Source organism: Lissotriton helveticus, chromosome 3_1 (genome assembly GCF_964261635.1).
Source record: "Lissotriton helveticus chromosome 3_1, aLisHel1.1, whole genome shotgun sequence".
NCBI classification, from domain to species: Eukaryota; Metazoa; Chordata; class Amphibia; order Caudata; family Salamandridae; genus Lissotriton; species Lissotriton helveticus.
The window spans coordinates 761,526,932-761,544,081 of NC_136061.1; the positions used below are offsets into that span (position 1 = coordinate 761,526,932).

General features: G+C 43.6%; 1 protein-coding gene across 1 annotated transcript in view; it reads right to left on the minus strand.

Moving 5' to 3' along the window:
- The window catches only part of SWAP70 (switching B cell complex subunit SWAP70), a 434,919-nt gene that overhangs the window by 351,982 nt on the left and 65,787 nt on the right, over positions 1 to 17,150 (minus strand). Inside the window, exon 2 of the mRNA XM_078680959.1 lies at positions 2,997 to 3,137. Coding sequence (XP_078537085.1) covers positions 2,997 to 3,137 — 141 coding nt within the window. The remainder of the gene's footprint in view (positions 1 to 2,996; positions 3,138 to 17,150) is intronic.

The following is a 17,150-nucleotide window of genomic DNA, read 5'->3' on the forward strand; positions in this document are numbered from 1 at the left end:
CAAGTAGGCCTTGCGATTCCACAGATCAACATATCTTCATGACAGTACATCTATCAAGACTTTTACCTGGAAATAATTTTTTTCCTTAGTAGGCCAAAGTAACATCCTTTTGGTATGAACCTGTACAAATGTAAAATTAGATCTGTAAGGTAAGTCATTGACCTCTCGCTAACCAATAAGGGCAATTTCGTTGTTCAGGCACAGTCAGATTGTGAGTGGTCTGCTTGAAAAGCCGAAAGTTACACAATGAAATGTTCACTGGAAAAAGTATGTTTCTCCGATCAAAATATAATGATATTAATCTCTAGTGCAGGTATTTCATGCTGAAAATAGCACAAGTAGCATTAAAAATGCCTGTTTTAAAGATATTTCTAGAAAAAAATTAAATGATCAAAGAATCAGGACATTGCTTTGTAAGTGTGTGTGATGTGTACATTACATTTGGTCATAGCAGCTGAGTCAGGACATTGTAGCCCCTTCTATCATCTGCTCACAGACACCCTCTGTCATTCACTTACATACGGTCTGGGTTCTCTATCACCATCAGCCTTCTCCTCATTGACTCTCATCCAGTGCCGTACTTATTCCATCGACAACTCATGGTTTCTCATTCTTTTCCTTAATCACAGACTCCAATTCATTGTCCTACTTGCTGGTCCCGAACTGTATCACCACTCACCATGGTTCTTTATACCCTCTACTCCATTGCGAAAAACTCCTGATCTCCCATTCTATCCTAAGCTCTCTATTTATTGCCTGCCGTTTCATTCCGTGACCTAAATACTAATTTGTTCCCTACTCATTAGCGTTCACGGTATTCCCCATCTAGCTCCCACTCCAATATGTAAATTTTCGCTATAATTCTATATCCTACACCTGGAATTAATTTCCATCACTAACAGAAGTTGAGTTTTGTAGTGCTTACAGGAAATGTACTTAGTTTGTTTTGAAACCATTCAGAGTGTAGCATCATTTGACTGCATATCACAGGTAAAAAGATAATAATGTACAAGTTCTATAGACTAATAAGGTAAAGCCATGTACGACTCTTCTGCATGATTCTTTTACACTGAAACTATTGACATCTCATCCCCGACAGTCACCATACCTCCCAGGCAATGGGCACCATATCAACTAATTAGCAAGAAATTGACCTATACCCACACCACCATACTCACGAGAGGGAATGCCGTGCACATGATGTGCTACGTAGCTGCATCCTCCAAATGCATAGAAGACAGCTGTCAATTCACTACTTGTGAATTTTCTATGCAATGTACAAATATAGGCTGCAGTAACACTACATCATAGAATATTGTTAAAGTTTCTACATTTCCTATCATCTTTTATTCTATGAAAACCCCAGAGATCCTCTGAACAACACTACCCAGAAAAGACCTTGCGAGCAAGGCAATCCAATCTATCATTAATTTGTAGTAGAACATGTTGTAATCAGAACACTTTCGAAAGACGGATTATTGTAGATGCAAGTGTACAAATGGCTGCTGACAAATCCTAAAAGGTAGGGTCTCTACCTGGGTAGGGTGTAAGTGTCTGAACTGCATGTACCACTACATAAACAATGCAGATATTTAATGCAGCACAGAAATGAGGCTACCCAACAATTACATGGATCTAAAAGCACCAGAGCGAGGTGGAACTCCTGACTCCTTTTTAGGTCTCGCCTAGGCAGCGCGCATGCACTGATCTAGGAGAGGACTTTTAGAAATCGGTCAGCTCTTTTCAAGCACTCGTGCTGGCATCCACCTTGCGGGAGCGAGCAGCGGCGTACATGCTAATTGCAAACAGATGGACTGAGCACCGCTGCTCGCTCTAGTGGATCCCAGCACAAGCACGAGTGTTTGTGAACCTCTCGTGGATTGCAGAACTCGGCATCTCCGCAATGAGGAAGCACCCGCCGTTGCTCCCCAGCGTTACAAATAGCTTTTGCCGTGGCGATTGAATCGTCAAATGTGCGCTTTGTATTTTACCATACTTCAGAACTACAATTACCAACATGCAAAGCTCACACTTGACAATTCAATCGCCATGGCAAAAGCGATTAGTAACGCCAGCGGGTGCTTCCTCATTGCGGAGATGCCGAAGAGATGAGCCCAGGAGTGCAGGCAGAGGCTTACATCAGCATTCAGGCAAGTGATGCCACACACAAGCAGCATCGTGATCGGTTTTACCCGAGGATGATTTTACACAGCTCTCGCCAACTAATTTCCATAATTATCCTTTCTTTAGGAGCGGTAAAGTTTGCAAACAGAAACAACAACATCAGAGTTCTCCACTCAACGAGAGGTTCACTAAAACAACAAGCAATGGCATAGCCAATAGGTCTCGCCTTTTGAACCTAGTAAGAAAAAAAAACCTGAAGTATAAGGCTTCACGGTTACATTTACTTTGTATTTAGGATGCAGTAAATGTAAACGTGAAGTCTTACACTTCGGTTTTTTATTTTTTACTTATTCATTATTAAACTTGGTAACACTGAATGGACATTGGTTACACGTCATTAGCACCAGTTAAACACCCAAATATAGCAATAAAAAGCAAACAGGTGACCAGTACAGCTTTGCTATAGCTCTTCAATCCCTGGGGGTACAGTACCCAGGATAATGTGATGCATGGCTAAACACTTTTAAGATCCAAAAGGTGAGACCTATTGGCTAGGCCAATGCTTGTTCTGTTTTGTTCATGGAAAGGCACCTAAACTGTTCCAAACATTCTGTGTACAAATTAAATCAACAGCAAATAGGGTCAATAATTTTTGGGCTCTTCATCCAAATACTTTGGTGCTGGAAAACCCAAATTGAAGGTATCGCGCAGCCTTAACTGCAAGACTTCTGACAGCAACTGTATGACGCTCACCACCCAAATGGTTCTCCTCACAACAAAAATTGTTTCCTTAGCTTTATTAAAAAACAATGCCTGATAAAAAATTAGATACCCTAATAACAAATTGAGTACTAAACGAAAATAGCCCTTACCTTATCCAATATGAACTTGTTCAAGTACGGCATGTATCCCTGAGTGGAAACTGGTCCTTCGTCGTCATCTCGAAAATGCTCTTCCAGTGCCACAGGGTCATGAGGAACATTGAGCAATGTGCACAAATTGTGAGACAGAACCTAAAACATAGCAAAAGATTTCTTCCTTAAGGCTCTTTCTAAAACAATAAGCTTGTTTACTTTCTACAACAAATGCACAAGTAATGTGGAGAACATAAAATATGTTTCAATGAGTTAGCCGTGTGATTTTATTATCTCATTCACCCAAGTGTGCAGTTACACACGACAACTAAAACCCACTAAGAAAAATTGTGGCTAGTCAATAAAACTGACTAATCTACTTTCTTTAGAAATAGGAACTTTTTATTCACTGCACAGAACGAGACTGGAAAATAAAACACTGGAAGCAATATTTCAACTTCCCTGTTTGACTGATGGAATGACGCAGAATTGGAATTTAGATGGTTGCCCGTGAAAGATCTCCAGTCTACTAGGAGCCAATAAACATATCTGTATTACCCAAAATAGATGATGAATATCTTTACAGTTAATTATTGACGGCTATTCCAGTTAATAAAGGACCGTTACCACCGAGTTTTAAAGATATCGAAAATTCTACATTCATGACAAAAGCGAGGCACGTCTAAATAGTGAAAAATATCTAATTGTATTTGTCACTGTTAATGGTCATATGAAATCAACTGTATGAGATTTTAGTCATTCCTGGAATATCTCATTACAGGGATAAACATAGCTAATGATTGGGATTCCACCTTTGCATAGCATCCCCTTTCCAAGTGCGTTTCCTGATGCCATCCATCATCATTAACATTTGGTCAAAAAAAAGATAATGTTTTTGGTCTTCCATTTTAATACAGGAGAGTAATTTTTGATGGGGGACAAATCAATTTACAGACAAATCTCATGTTTAAATTAGTAATTTGTGCTCATACAGGTAGCCATCATGGGCAGCTCCTCCATTGGAGCGGAGTAGAGACGCCTCACTTAAAATCTCCCCAAAACCCAATAGATTTCATCCTTGTCCGAGCCAAGCATCAGGACGAGGGTGGGGGCGCTGCTGAGTGACAGCAGCAGGGAGGAGGGTAGGCCGTCTATGTACTTATGTTTAAAGTGCACATCTGCTCTGGAGCGCTCTGTGAGGCTGTTCCCTCCAATCAGGATCCTGGTCTCACGGCATGAGAGCAGCGCCTTGATTGGTCAAGGGGGTTCCAGGAACCAGCATCCAACCCCTGTGGAGGACGTCGCATTTGGACAGTACGTTTTTTTGTGTGTGTTTTTTTCTTCTTGTTGCACGTCTCTCCCCGAAGATAGTTATTAGAGGTACTTAATTTTTCTGTTTGACTATCCCATATCCCATCTTCCAGCATAAAATGCACGGGCTTTAAAATAATTTGTTTTGTGAGTAAAATGTGATGAACTGTAAATACACAGAATTAGCATTTATCATCTTCAAAAAGTATTTCTGAATGTATACTTCATAAACTACTACATTCTAAGTTAAATAATAAAAGCTTTTTAAAAGAGGTAACAATACTGGTAAAATGGTTACTTTTTATCATGTAGCAAAACTCGTTAAAATCACGCTCCAGATTGAATCAGAAATAATTCCACTAAACTGTAGATTGCAAGTCAGATGGACAGTCCCACAGCCCATGGTTTATGTAGAATCCTGCACAAACTTTTGTTCTCTTCACTGTAAACTGTATTTTGTCCTGTGAATTGTTACTGTTCTGTAGTGCTCAGTGCCAACTAGGTAGAGGACTGCCAACAAAGAAACAACACATAGTGTCTTTTTTCTCGTTGTTAATTCCTGGTTTGAAAATATTGGGAGCAGCTATTTATCATTTGTGGTCATTCTACCACTTTCCAAATAACTATGTGGTGTATGATGTCACATAAAGCTTAGGGAACCCTACCGCTAATGTGTGTACACAGCTACACTGAGCACAGAAAATACATGCCTGCGCTTGCTCATGCCCTGGTCACGTTCAGATCTGAGCAAGTAGTGTATGTAGGCTTGGCGTCCACCTGGGACTGCCTTAGAATAACCCCTAAAATAGGAGACTCCACTGGATTTCAAATCAGGCTGGCAGCGCCAGAAATCGAACGCACTCGACTCCAAATTTGGAACATTTGGGTACAATGCTATGGAGATTTTCAAATCGACCGGAAAAAGAACAGGATCCAACTTTGCAGTGAAACAAACCATGAAAGTTCCAGAAAGCTGTATGGAAACAGTATGCCTGCTTTCCACAGCAGGGATTGCTCACTATCAGTTTAACATGGCACAAGGTACCATAAGAGCTTCTTTTACCAACATTTTATGCTAGTAATGACTACAAATGGCCATAAATGCGCACAAGAAGACAAGTCCTGTTCTCTCTCTAGTCGTTTCAGCAGATGAAATATATGCATCTTTAGCCAACAGATGAAAAAGTCAGTAAAATACCCAAAGGCCCTTGCTCCACCCTCAATTGAAGCTACTGAAACAAACCTTAATCAACCCCCTAGCCAACAGATGACAATGTTATCAGAGCAAGAGAAATACAGACTGCAACAAACTAAATGTAACTGGATGGATTGTGCAATTTCTCGAATAGACTAGAAAAAAGTGTCACTCATAACTTTTTGTAAACTTAGATTTCGATGGTCGAGCCACAGCCGTAAGATGCACCTCATCTACAGTGCAGTGAGATATTTAAATGGAAGCTTTTCTGGTGGCAGGGCATCAGAGCTGCAACAGGTGCGAGGGCGGGGAGGCAAGATGGCCGCCGTGAGGTCGTAGGGAGCAGTCCTCTCTTAAATGAAATGATCCGTTTTTGAACTACCCTCATTAGGATTACTGAGACCTTTAAAGGCGAGAAACTTGCAGCTTGGCTGAATAAGGAGGAGCAGGACGAAAAAATAGGTACAACGGCTCGATATGGAGAGCTAGGTATCTGGCATGCTGGGTGTGTTCTTCCTTAAGCCATCGCATTTCCTACACGGATTATCTACTATCCGGAAGATTCTCAATCGTGGATTTCTGACCTGGAGTAGTGCGTGGGAGAGAATGGCACCACCAAAAAAACAGAAATGAACTAAGGGCTCGGAAGAGCCATGGGAGAAAACAGCTCTTCCTGAAGATGATTCCAGCAGCGGGGGCGTCCCCGCATCTAACCTAAGAGGGAAAAACCGGCACCGAGGCACAGCCCGCAAGGGAGTACAAAAGGGAATAGAAGAGGACTCTCTTAAAAAAAACTCAAAGGAAAAAGACACCTTAAAAAAGAAGACAGGTTTTACAAAAAAAGATCAGATGGAGCGAGCAGGCGGTGCAAAAGAAACAACTCTCCGTCAGCCTACCGTGCTCGAGTCCTTTTCTGTGAAAACTACAGCATTAAGGGGAGATGAGGTTGCCGGGTTGATGCGGAGACACTCGTTGCCTTCTGAAATGATTCAGGAGTTGCCTTCTCAGCCGCAGTCTCTGCTGAATGAAGTTACAGAGGCGGCCGCTCTTACTGAGCTTAATGGAGAAAGTGGCGACGGAGCAAGTAATCGGCCAGCGGCTGCTGCGCAGGCTCCAGAGTTGTGCACAGAGCAAGTGATCCAGACCGGAGCAGAGGAGATTGATGGATGCAGCGCTGACACAGCCGGCACGGAGGGAGTGAGGCGCACTGATGGGGAGCCCAGCATAGTAAGAGAGATTGACGCCATGGTTTCCTGTACACAAATACAATCTGGAGATTCTTTTCAGAGCGTCTCTAAGGGAATAGAGACAGCGGGTACCAATGACTTGATTAAGACAAGCGGTGATAAGACCCAAGAGACTGCTGAAGGGAGTGAGCCCCCCCTGGGAATACGCAAGTCTGCTATTGTGGAAGTGGGGGAGATGGATGTGAACAAAGATGGTGCTCAGAATGGTGATAAGATATCACAATTTCAACCTCAACCCAGTATTAATGATAGTGATAGCACAAGGGGTAACAAGACCCTGATCCCTACCGATGCACTAATAGAGCAAGACGAATGCACTGTTTCTAGAGCACTCAATCCAGAGGGGCAGAGTGATATTATTATTGGGAGTAGTGAGTGTGATGCGCGCCCCAGACTCGTACAAGCCCCCCCACCCCCGCCCCACAGAATAATGTTCTTATAATAACTTCCACGCTACCTATTTGTTCGCCTAGTGACGAATGTTTCTTCACTGGGAATGATGGTGAGGAGGAGGACAGTGAGCAGGGGGACGAGGAGGGGGAGGAATCAGAGATAGTTTCAAGTGGAGAGGCTGAAACGGATGCGGACACGGATACGGATATTGAAATCGTGCTCAACTCATCCTCAAGAGAGGGTCAGGAATCAGATTTCGAAGAAGAGTTGGAGTTGGACACGGTTCAGAAGAGAGGAATGAATCGCCGGGTTACAAAGTTGAAAAGTAGACATAGCAGAGCCAGGACCACTCTGAACCCCAAGCAGACGGAAGTCGCAAAAAAGTTAGATTGGGATTATTCAGCTACTTCCCAGTTATATCACGAAAGTGCTGGAGATCTGTTGCAATTAGAGACAGGGTCAGCAGGGGTAATTCCTAATGTGAGCTCAGGTCCGGGCTCAAATTCCAACTCTAATTTCGATCTCTTGTTTACTACTTTGAAACAGATACAGAGTGAAGCTAGAGCTGAGAGTTGTAGGGCAAAACAGGCTAATAAAAAGATACAAGGAGCATTAAGAAAAGTAAACAAACTATATGCTGAAGTGGCTGGGCGAGTCACTGAAGTAGAGGAGAGAACAAGCAAAGTAGAAGATGCAGTGGTAAAACTTCAAGAAACCAGATAGGAGCACGAGAAAACTACTACAGATATGATGTGGAAACTCGAAGAGTTCGAGAATAGACAGAGACGCAACAATATTAGACTTCTTGGGGTGGAGGAAGGGAAAGAGGGGCAGGACATGCGGGCATTTGTGATTGAACTGCTTAAGGGAGCATTTCCAGAACTGGACAAGTGGGACTGGGGAAATGAAATTCAACGGGCACATAGGTTCCCATTGACGCAGAGGAAAGGAAATGTACCCAATAGCCCACGCGCAATTTTGATCTTCGTGGGGAATTACCTATTAAGAGAAGAGATAATGAGTAAAGCAAAACCACAAGCAAAGCGCACGTATAAGGGAATAACTTTCTTTGCCCGCCCTTGCTTCTGCCACGCTACGGTAGAAAGAAGGTGGCGTATGCGCCAATTAATTACTCCTTTTCAAAATGTAGGCTGTGAAGCCTACTTAATGTTTCCCTCTAGGTAGAAGATTGGTCGTAATGGCCAGTTTAGAATCTTCCACTCAGAGATTATGGCTCAGGAATACCTTGACTCTCTCAGGGGGAACAAAGGAGAAAACAGTCAAGTAGTTGCAGTAAGGCAGTCAGCAAATAAAAAATAGTTTTGTAACAAGAGTAGGTTTTCTTAGGAAACAATAGGCAGCGAAGGGTGAATGACAAACAAGGTCCTGGACGAGAGCTACTTAGCAGAGGGGATGATATATTGGAAAGAGAGGGGGAGAGGGGGCTACCCAAGGACCCTGGCTTTCAGATATAGGTCAGGATTGACCTATTTGCCAGTATGGGGGAGGGCAAACGTGGGTGGGGGGTCAGGGGAGGGGGAGGGAAGGAGGGGGTACAGAGCACTTATTAATTAAAGAGTTTCAGGATGGAACGGACAAAACAATAAGGAGACTAAAAAGAGCAGACAGAAGTCTATGGATAGATAGCAACTCAGATTATGTAGTCAAGAAAAATATTACAAAACAAGTATGGGTGTCAAGTTAGTAACATGGAATGTTTGTGGCCTCAATGACCGGCAAAAAAGACAAAGGGTTTCTGTTGTATTAAAACAAATGAATGCAGATTTTATTTTACTACAGGAAACGCATATAATGGCCTCACAAGAATACCTTTTGGAACAGCTAGGATTTCATGTATTAATATGTTCAAAGCAAGGTGCTAAAAATAGAGGGGTCGCTATACTAGCAAAGAGTAATAATGTGATTACTAGGAATAAATTGGGGGACCAGTGGGGGAGGTGGGCTTTAGTTGAATGCTATTTGGAGGGTGTATGGACCACTATTTGTGTCATATATGGATCTACGGAAGATGATCCGGAAATTTTTGAATTTTTGGACACAGAGCTAGCATCGTGGGCCCCTAATTTGATTATTGCTGGAGATTTCAATATCAATGGGTCAGACGGACTTGGGGCTGGTTCATTTGGGAAATACAAGGGCAGGAAAAAAAGGGTATATCGGGCATTGCTCAGCTTGGTAATGAATAATGGGCTTACAGATGTGTGGGGGAAAATCAGGTCAAATGAGAAAGGATTTACTTATTATTCGCACCCACACCAAATATGCGTAAGGTTAGACTATTTCTACATCTCCTCGGCATTACTATCTAGAGCCTCTATTGATAGATTACCACGTATTTTCAGTGATCATAACCCGCTTATGTTAAGTTTAATATTATCTACTGAGAGAAGGAAAGAAAGGACATGGACTTTCGAAAGGGCACTATTACAAGATGACAAATATATTTCTCATATGAGAAAATGGATTAAAGAATTTTTTGAGATTAATGGAGGTAGCTCGACAGTAGGTATGGTTTGGGACACTTTTAAGGCAGGGGTACGGGGGGAGACAGTAAGCTATAATAGTTTTAAGCGTAAGCAGGAGCAACTTAGAGGTAGGGAAATGTTCAACGCAATTTTGGAAGCCGAGGAAGAATTACATCAATGCGTGTTAACTGGGGCTGAATTGGAAAATGTACTAAATAAACTTTTAAGAACAAAAATGAAGGCAGAAGAAGATATTGCCGCATGGGCAGCTAGAATTTTTACTGTTAAAAGGGAAAATTGCTATGAATTTAGTGAAAGAATCGGGCGTACATTGGCTATTCGCACAAGGCAAAAAATGGCTCTGGGAGTAGTAAGGGAAATCAGAGACAATATTGGAACACTGCGTACAGATTCTGAAGAAATACGAGAAGTATTTAGGAACTTTTACGAGGCACTTTATGATGATAGACAGACTAGTGATTTAGGGGAAATAAATGATTATTTAAATGAACTTGTGCTTGATAGTTTGACGGAAGAGGAGGCAGAAAGGTTGGAAGTATCAGTAGCTTTGGAAGAATTAAAAAAAGCTATTACGTATCTCCCTTCAGGGAAAGCCGCTGGTCCAGATCAATTACCAATGGAATTTTATAAGGCTTTTTGGGACGTGTTGGCTGCAGAAATGACTTTAGTTATGAAAACTGCGCAGATGGGAGTATCCATACCTGGTAGCTGGGGGGGTGCTGAAATAGTTATAATACTTAAAAAGGGGAAACCCGCTACTGAACCAGGGTCGTATAGACCAATTACTTTAATGAACGCGGATACGAAAATCTACTCAAAAGTCTTGGCTATAAGATTTGCCAAAGTAATAGGAAATTTAGTCTCGGATAATCAACATGGTTTTATACCAGGTAGGGGTACTACCCATCATGTGCGTAAAGTAATTACTTTGTTTGATGCATTAGAGGTTGCAGGGGACCCGATGGCTGTTATGTTATTGGATGCTGAGAAAGCTTTCGATCGGGTCTCCTGGGACTATCTCTGGCAGGTTTTAAGTAAAACTGGGTTTAGAACAGGATATATAAAAGCAATCCAAACATTATACACTGCCCCAGAAGCATCTATAAGGGTCAACTCAGGCTCGACTCGTACCTTTAAGGTTAGGCGAGGAACTAGGCAGGGCTGCCCTTGCTCACCGCTTTTGTTTGCGATGTATATGGACCCCCTGATCCGTAAAATAGATCTGAATGAAAGAATCACTCCATTATATACACGTATGGGCCAATGTAAGATACTCGCATACGCTGATGATGTGGCAGTAATCACATCGGATCCCACGGAGGCAATAAGGGAGGTAGAGATGGAGGCTGTCAGATTCGGGAAAATTTCAGGATACGCATTAAACGTCGCTAAGACACAGATAATCAAAAACTCCCAAGTAGAATGTTTCGATGATCGTGTAGTTTCTTCAGGAGTGTATTTGGGTGTGGTTATCACTGCTAATTTGGATATATTAGTAGAAAAAAACATCACACCAATTATAGCTAAAGTAAAGAAAGATCTGGATAGGTTTGATAATCTGCATTTGACAATGGTGGGTCGTACTAATATTATAAAAATGCTGATTTTGCCCAAATTTTTATATATATTTAGAATTATCCCATTACTATTTGACGCTAAATGGTTCAAGAGCTGTGAACATATAATTAATAGGTTCCTATGGGCAAAGGGGAAAACTAGGAGAGCCTTGCGTTATATGACACTCCCTCGAGAAAGGGGAGGATGGTCTGTCCCAGATCTTAAATTTTATTATTGGGCAGCTGCCTTCCAGTATATGGCTGGTCTGTTAGGAGGAGCAGAGGTGGAAGGACAAGATAAATTAGGGACGCTAGCTATATATGGTTTGGTCATGGGGGCACAAGCACAAAACATTCTCTTGAAGTTTACAGAACCTAGTTATTTTAAAAGGACTAGATTCAAGACACTGCAAGCTGCATATATGATATGGAAAGCGTTTGCTAAGAAATCAGGACTAGGGAAATATAATTTTTATACAAGAATGAATAACAACCCTACTTTCCCAGTTGAGATATTTAAGCACCCAGTTTTTGATGAATGGGGGAGGAAGGGAATTACTATGATTGGTAATATGTTTGGTCCACAAGGTCTACTACAATTCTCAGAACTACAGGCTAAATATGATTTGGATACGAGACATTTTTTTAAATATTTACAAATTAGAAGTTTTCTCACCATGAAAAGGGGGGGACCTGTTGGATTTTGCAAGAACCCAATCATGGAAATTATTCAGAGGGGTGTAGACTGCACGATTAAAAGAATATATTTTGAACTTGTAAAATCCAAACAAGATGATATGGAAAAATGGGCAGGGAAGTGGGCAAGTAATATAGAACACAGGGACGAAATGTTTTGCCAGTCGCTAGAGCTGGGACAACAAACTCTTTGTTCAGCCTCGTTACAGGCACAACATTATAAAACCCTTTATCATTTGTATTATACACCTGCAAAATTAGCACAATGGGGAGGGCCTGCAGGTACTACATGTTTTAGATGCGGAAGCCCAATGGCAGATCTATTGCACATCTTTGCCTTATGCCCACATCTACAAACAACCAAAACGGACATTGGGAACTTTATAAGTATTGTATTAGGAAAAGAGATATTATTAACTCCATCATTAATACTTTTGGGAGTAAGCAATGAAGATACACAAGCAGATGGTAAAAAGTTTATTTTTGTGGCTATGGCAGTTTGGAGATTAATTATAGCTACGGCATGGTTGGAAACTTTGCCACCAACTTACTCACAATGGCTGGGTAAATTATTATCAATATACAACTTAGAAACTGCAATATACGCTAGAAGGGGGAAAAAGGGGAAAAAACTGGGAAAACAGATTTGGGAACCTATTACATTATGGAAGGAAGGAGTTTTTGGTTAGAGTATTCGAGAGGGACTGAGTGGTTAAGGTTTCCTCCTCTTTTATATTTTGGTTTTGCCTGTTTGTGTAATGATAGACATATCTACGGAAAAAATTCTCCTGGGGTTTTTCTTTTCCGATTAAACATTGTAATGAAGGTACATGTATTATATTAGCTTGTAGCAATTGAGAATGAATTGTTGATTTGTTTATTTGTTCGTATAAAAATAAGTGCTCTGTACATGTAAATATAGGGGAAAATCTTAATAAAAATATTTTTTTTTTAAAAAGGAAGCTTTTCTGGTGTATCAACATGTGATGGAATTGCATCCATCTCTATCGCTATGAGCTATGTCTATATGGTTGGGATGCAAACAACCCTGGATTGAAAGAACCTTCTAATGCATGCATACTTAGCTTATCAGTAAAACTTTATGGTTTACAGAAATTTTAATTCACGAGGCTATTTCTGAACAGATTACCGCTCTGGCACCTTACCTAAGAGTGCTTCTCACAACGTTAACATTATGCCATTTGATTGCTTGCGCTTCACAACTAATGGACACACCTAGAGGTGGATCCCAACTCTTGATCAATATACTATGAAATTTTAAAGACAATTTCTCTGCAAGTGGTGATGTTTTTAAAATTTGCAAATTATTATTTTGCCAACCTGGCTTTTATTAGTTAGTTTAAAAATAACTAATGTGCATGAAACGTGAACGTTTCATGTTTCAGCAGCAGTATCGTTGCGCTCCACTGGTCCGATGACCACAGTTCTGCAAGCTCCTTACAAATAGCCAAAAAAAAAAGTAGTTGCACTTCTCCTTTCGATTGTGCAAGGCCATTTCTGTTTCAGGGAGTCGGCTATAGTCCACCCATGTGACACTTTTTACAAATGGCACTTTTTAAACCCACACAATGATACATTTGTTTCTTTATCTGCGATACTACAAAGCTATCACTGATTATATGTAGAAAAATAAATATTTTGCGTCTAGTAAAAAAGAACAAGCATTGGCAAAACCAAAAGTCTCGCTTTTGAGACCTGTTGGCTTCGTCAATGGTGTTTACCTATGCTGTACAGCGTACTCAATTCTGTGCAACATGGCTTTATAACTAAAAAAGCCTATAATGTAGCTGACTATGTTATGTTGTAGGTGCACATACTACACACGCATGTCTACAAAATGGAGTAAGTACAAATGGGAAGGGAGCAACACAGACTTTGCGAGTGGAGACGAGCACCACGGAGGGCAATGATAGGGCAACACAGAGTGCAGGGAGAACGAATGCAAAGGGTGGAGCCAACAGAAGCAATACAGAGGGGCCGGTGAGGAGAAGCAACGGGCCAGAGAGCAACAAGGAGCAGGTAAGGGAGAAGCACACAGGCGAAAAAGCCAAAGAGGAGAACACAAAATCAAACAAAGTATGGCGGGGGAACCGACAAGCAAACGGGCAAGACAGAACAACACGGAGTACAGACAGGAAAAATGTGTCATACAGATGCACTCTCGTGGGGTGCTTAACCAAAAAGAAAAAAAGGTAGTGCTTGAAAAGCAAGCAGCGGAAGCATAGAAGCTAATTAAAAGGGATGGTAAAGAGACTTTGCTCTATGTGAGGGCCAAACATAAGATTCGAAAGCTGGACAAGTTCAACACTAAGAAGCAGGCAAATGAGGGTGTCAGGAAATAACAATAATGGTAAGCAGTGGGAGGGCTCCAAGCCCCTGCATGCTCTTGTTAAGCTAACAGTATGTTTTTGCAAACAGCTGTCTGTTAGGCTCGACCTAAAAGATACTGTACAGAATTTGATAATAACATAACCGTTTCAGAGTTAAATAAGAAGACATTTAATCAAAATATATTTTTAGGAGAATGATGTACAACAGCATACACAAAGGCTGAAAATATATTAAAACATCTATTTCTATCCATATATACGCACCCGTATATGCACACACCAAGGCGGAAGTGATGCATAGTAAAGCACCTTAACAACCAGATCTTACTCGCCCAGGTGAAGAGTAGCTCTTTGTGAGCATAAAGAAGCATCAAACAATCTCACTTATCCCTCATGAAGGATCAAATATTAGTATTCAAATGAAGCCTACCAAAGAAAGAACAGACATTGTACCCGTACGAGCTTCAGAGCACTTCTCAAAGAACCTGGACCTCAGCAACATTCAAACATTGTCTACTACCACAAAGAAGGTCCTGACTACCCCACTTCAAACCCGGACACGTAGTGCCAGGAATGGACCAACTACAAGCCCTTGTTGTCTGTTCTAATTGGGGTTAAATCAGAGCATGGCATAAATTGAACTTGTCTCAGGTAAACACAAATGCCAACCATCTTTTGGATAACAAAAATAAGTTTCCACATGTCCCTATCGACATGACCAAACTCCTCAGTACTATTCTTCCTATTGCTTAGTTGGAATTGTATGAAAGATGAACACCAAAAATAGAAAGAAAATATACACTAGTTTCCTTTCAAATCCTTGCGGCCCATCACAAGGTGGAAGGCTTTGAACGTCATTCAGACCACAACCAAAGGTGAAGGATAGTCAGGCATGTCTGATATCTTCTCTATGTAAATGACTACAAGCAAATCATCAATGCATGGCCATCTACAGAGGGATTAAGTTGTTTTCTATGGATCAACTTTCTGTAAAATCTATTGGCAGGAGCGTCCCAATCTTAGGGAAGGTGGCATTTGGTTGGAAACCAAGCATGAAGCATAAAAATAAGCATGCAGAGAGAACAACAATTGCTGTCATTGGAATTCTGCCTTATTCACATTTTGCCCACCTGTACCACAGCAAGGGAGTCATGCTTGAATTGCACTTTTACTTCTTCTCAAGAAGTGGAATATAGAAGCAAGTACTCGATGACTTGTAAAAAGATGAAAAATGAAGCCAAATTGCAGAGGGATAATTTTAAGGACTTTTACATTTCAAGCAGAGAACTAGCCAGATTTGTTCATGAACAAAAACAAAAAGCATCTCCTTAAAAGAGGTATCAAGGGGGCGTGGCTAAGGTGGCGATGTAAGCGGGCGCACCTCGAGTGAGCTCCGTCACCCCGTTGCCTGAATAAGCAATCATTAGCGTTGTTCGGGGGGCTTTTTGAGAGACCCTGGTACCTGGCAGGCCCCTGGAAGAGAGGCGATCTCCGCAGCGACCGCTCCGGTGCAGGAGTCACTGCCGGGGGCAAACGAAGAACTGGAAGTCCGACTGCTGGTGCACCGCCGCCATCTTTCCTTCGCGCCCTGGCCTCGCTTCTCTGGCGGGCAGTGCATAGCGCTGGGGGAGGATCGGTAACGCTGCCGGACCTCCTGCGGCGGAACCCGGCTGTGGTTGACGCATCGCGGGAACAGCGGACAGCGGCGACGGAGCTGCCGACAGCGGGGAGATCCCCGAGCAGAGGCGTGGTGACAACCCGGCTGCTGGCCTAACGCAAGGACCCGGCTTTGATGTAGCCGCGAGGCCGCGCCGGGAGTGAGGCGGCTGCACGACTGCGGGACCGCTGCCTGCCGAGGGACTGCCTCAGTGAACTGTGCCCGGCGGACCCCCTCCGACCTGCCGCCTGGTGTCTCGGCAGCACTCTCAGCTACTGCGTCGGGACTCGGCGCACTGGAAGCATTGCCCGCCATTTTGCGCTCCCGGACGGGGCCTCGTCCGCCATCTTGGCTCCCCCTGCCGGCACCTGCACCCAGAGCGCCCTCCCTTGCTGTTCGTGGGACCCCTGGTGAGCGCCTAGCCCCGCCGATCCTACGAGTGCACCCATGCTGGACCTGCATCCCTGCTCCCCGGCCTCTGGGCGGGTTCTGGAGCACTCGCCGCTGCCTGGGAGGGCGAGAGGGCGGCTCGAGCGCTTCTCCCCTCGCTGGCGGGTTGGTCGGGGCCCGCTCACTGGGCCGGTGCTGCGGGAGTGTGTGGCCCGAACCCCCTGACTGGAGCAGACTTTGTGGGCGGCTGGCTGGGCGACCCGCTCCACCTGTTGGTGCCTGTACCCTCGCGGCCTAGTGGACCGGCCCGAAGCGGGGGAGAGAAGACCCTGCAGAAGCGTGAGTACCCCTCCATTTATTCAGGGGACCTGGGGGGCCCCACGAGCTGCCCAGCTGCCCTCCAGGGGAAGAGACAGAGGTGGGGCGGCAGGTTGCGTCCCAGCCACTCCTGAGAGGCGCCGTCACAAGTGGAGGGGGCGAACGACACAGCGTCCCTGACTCGGGGCGAGGGCTGACCCCCATAGCGGCTCTCCCGAGTACTGATGCCACCCTAAGACTCCCCGAAGATACGGGCCTAAAACCACCATTCCCTGGGCGACACAGGACTACACGGGAGGAGGCACTCGAAGGGGGGGAGGAAGACTGGTGGTGTCCTAGCCTGCCGCCGCACTGCTGCAGCACTAGGGGGGGCTTGTGCCAACAGCGACGGGCGACGCATCGGGTGGCTGGGCGCTGCGTTCCGGACGGAATATGACCCGTGGAAGAGGGGGCAGGACGGACCAGGCGACGACTTCCAAGGGCACTTCAGTGGTTGCCATGTGGGGCAAGGCAGGAGCGTCAGCGCCAACTGAAGAAGTGCCGCCACCGGT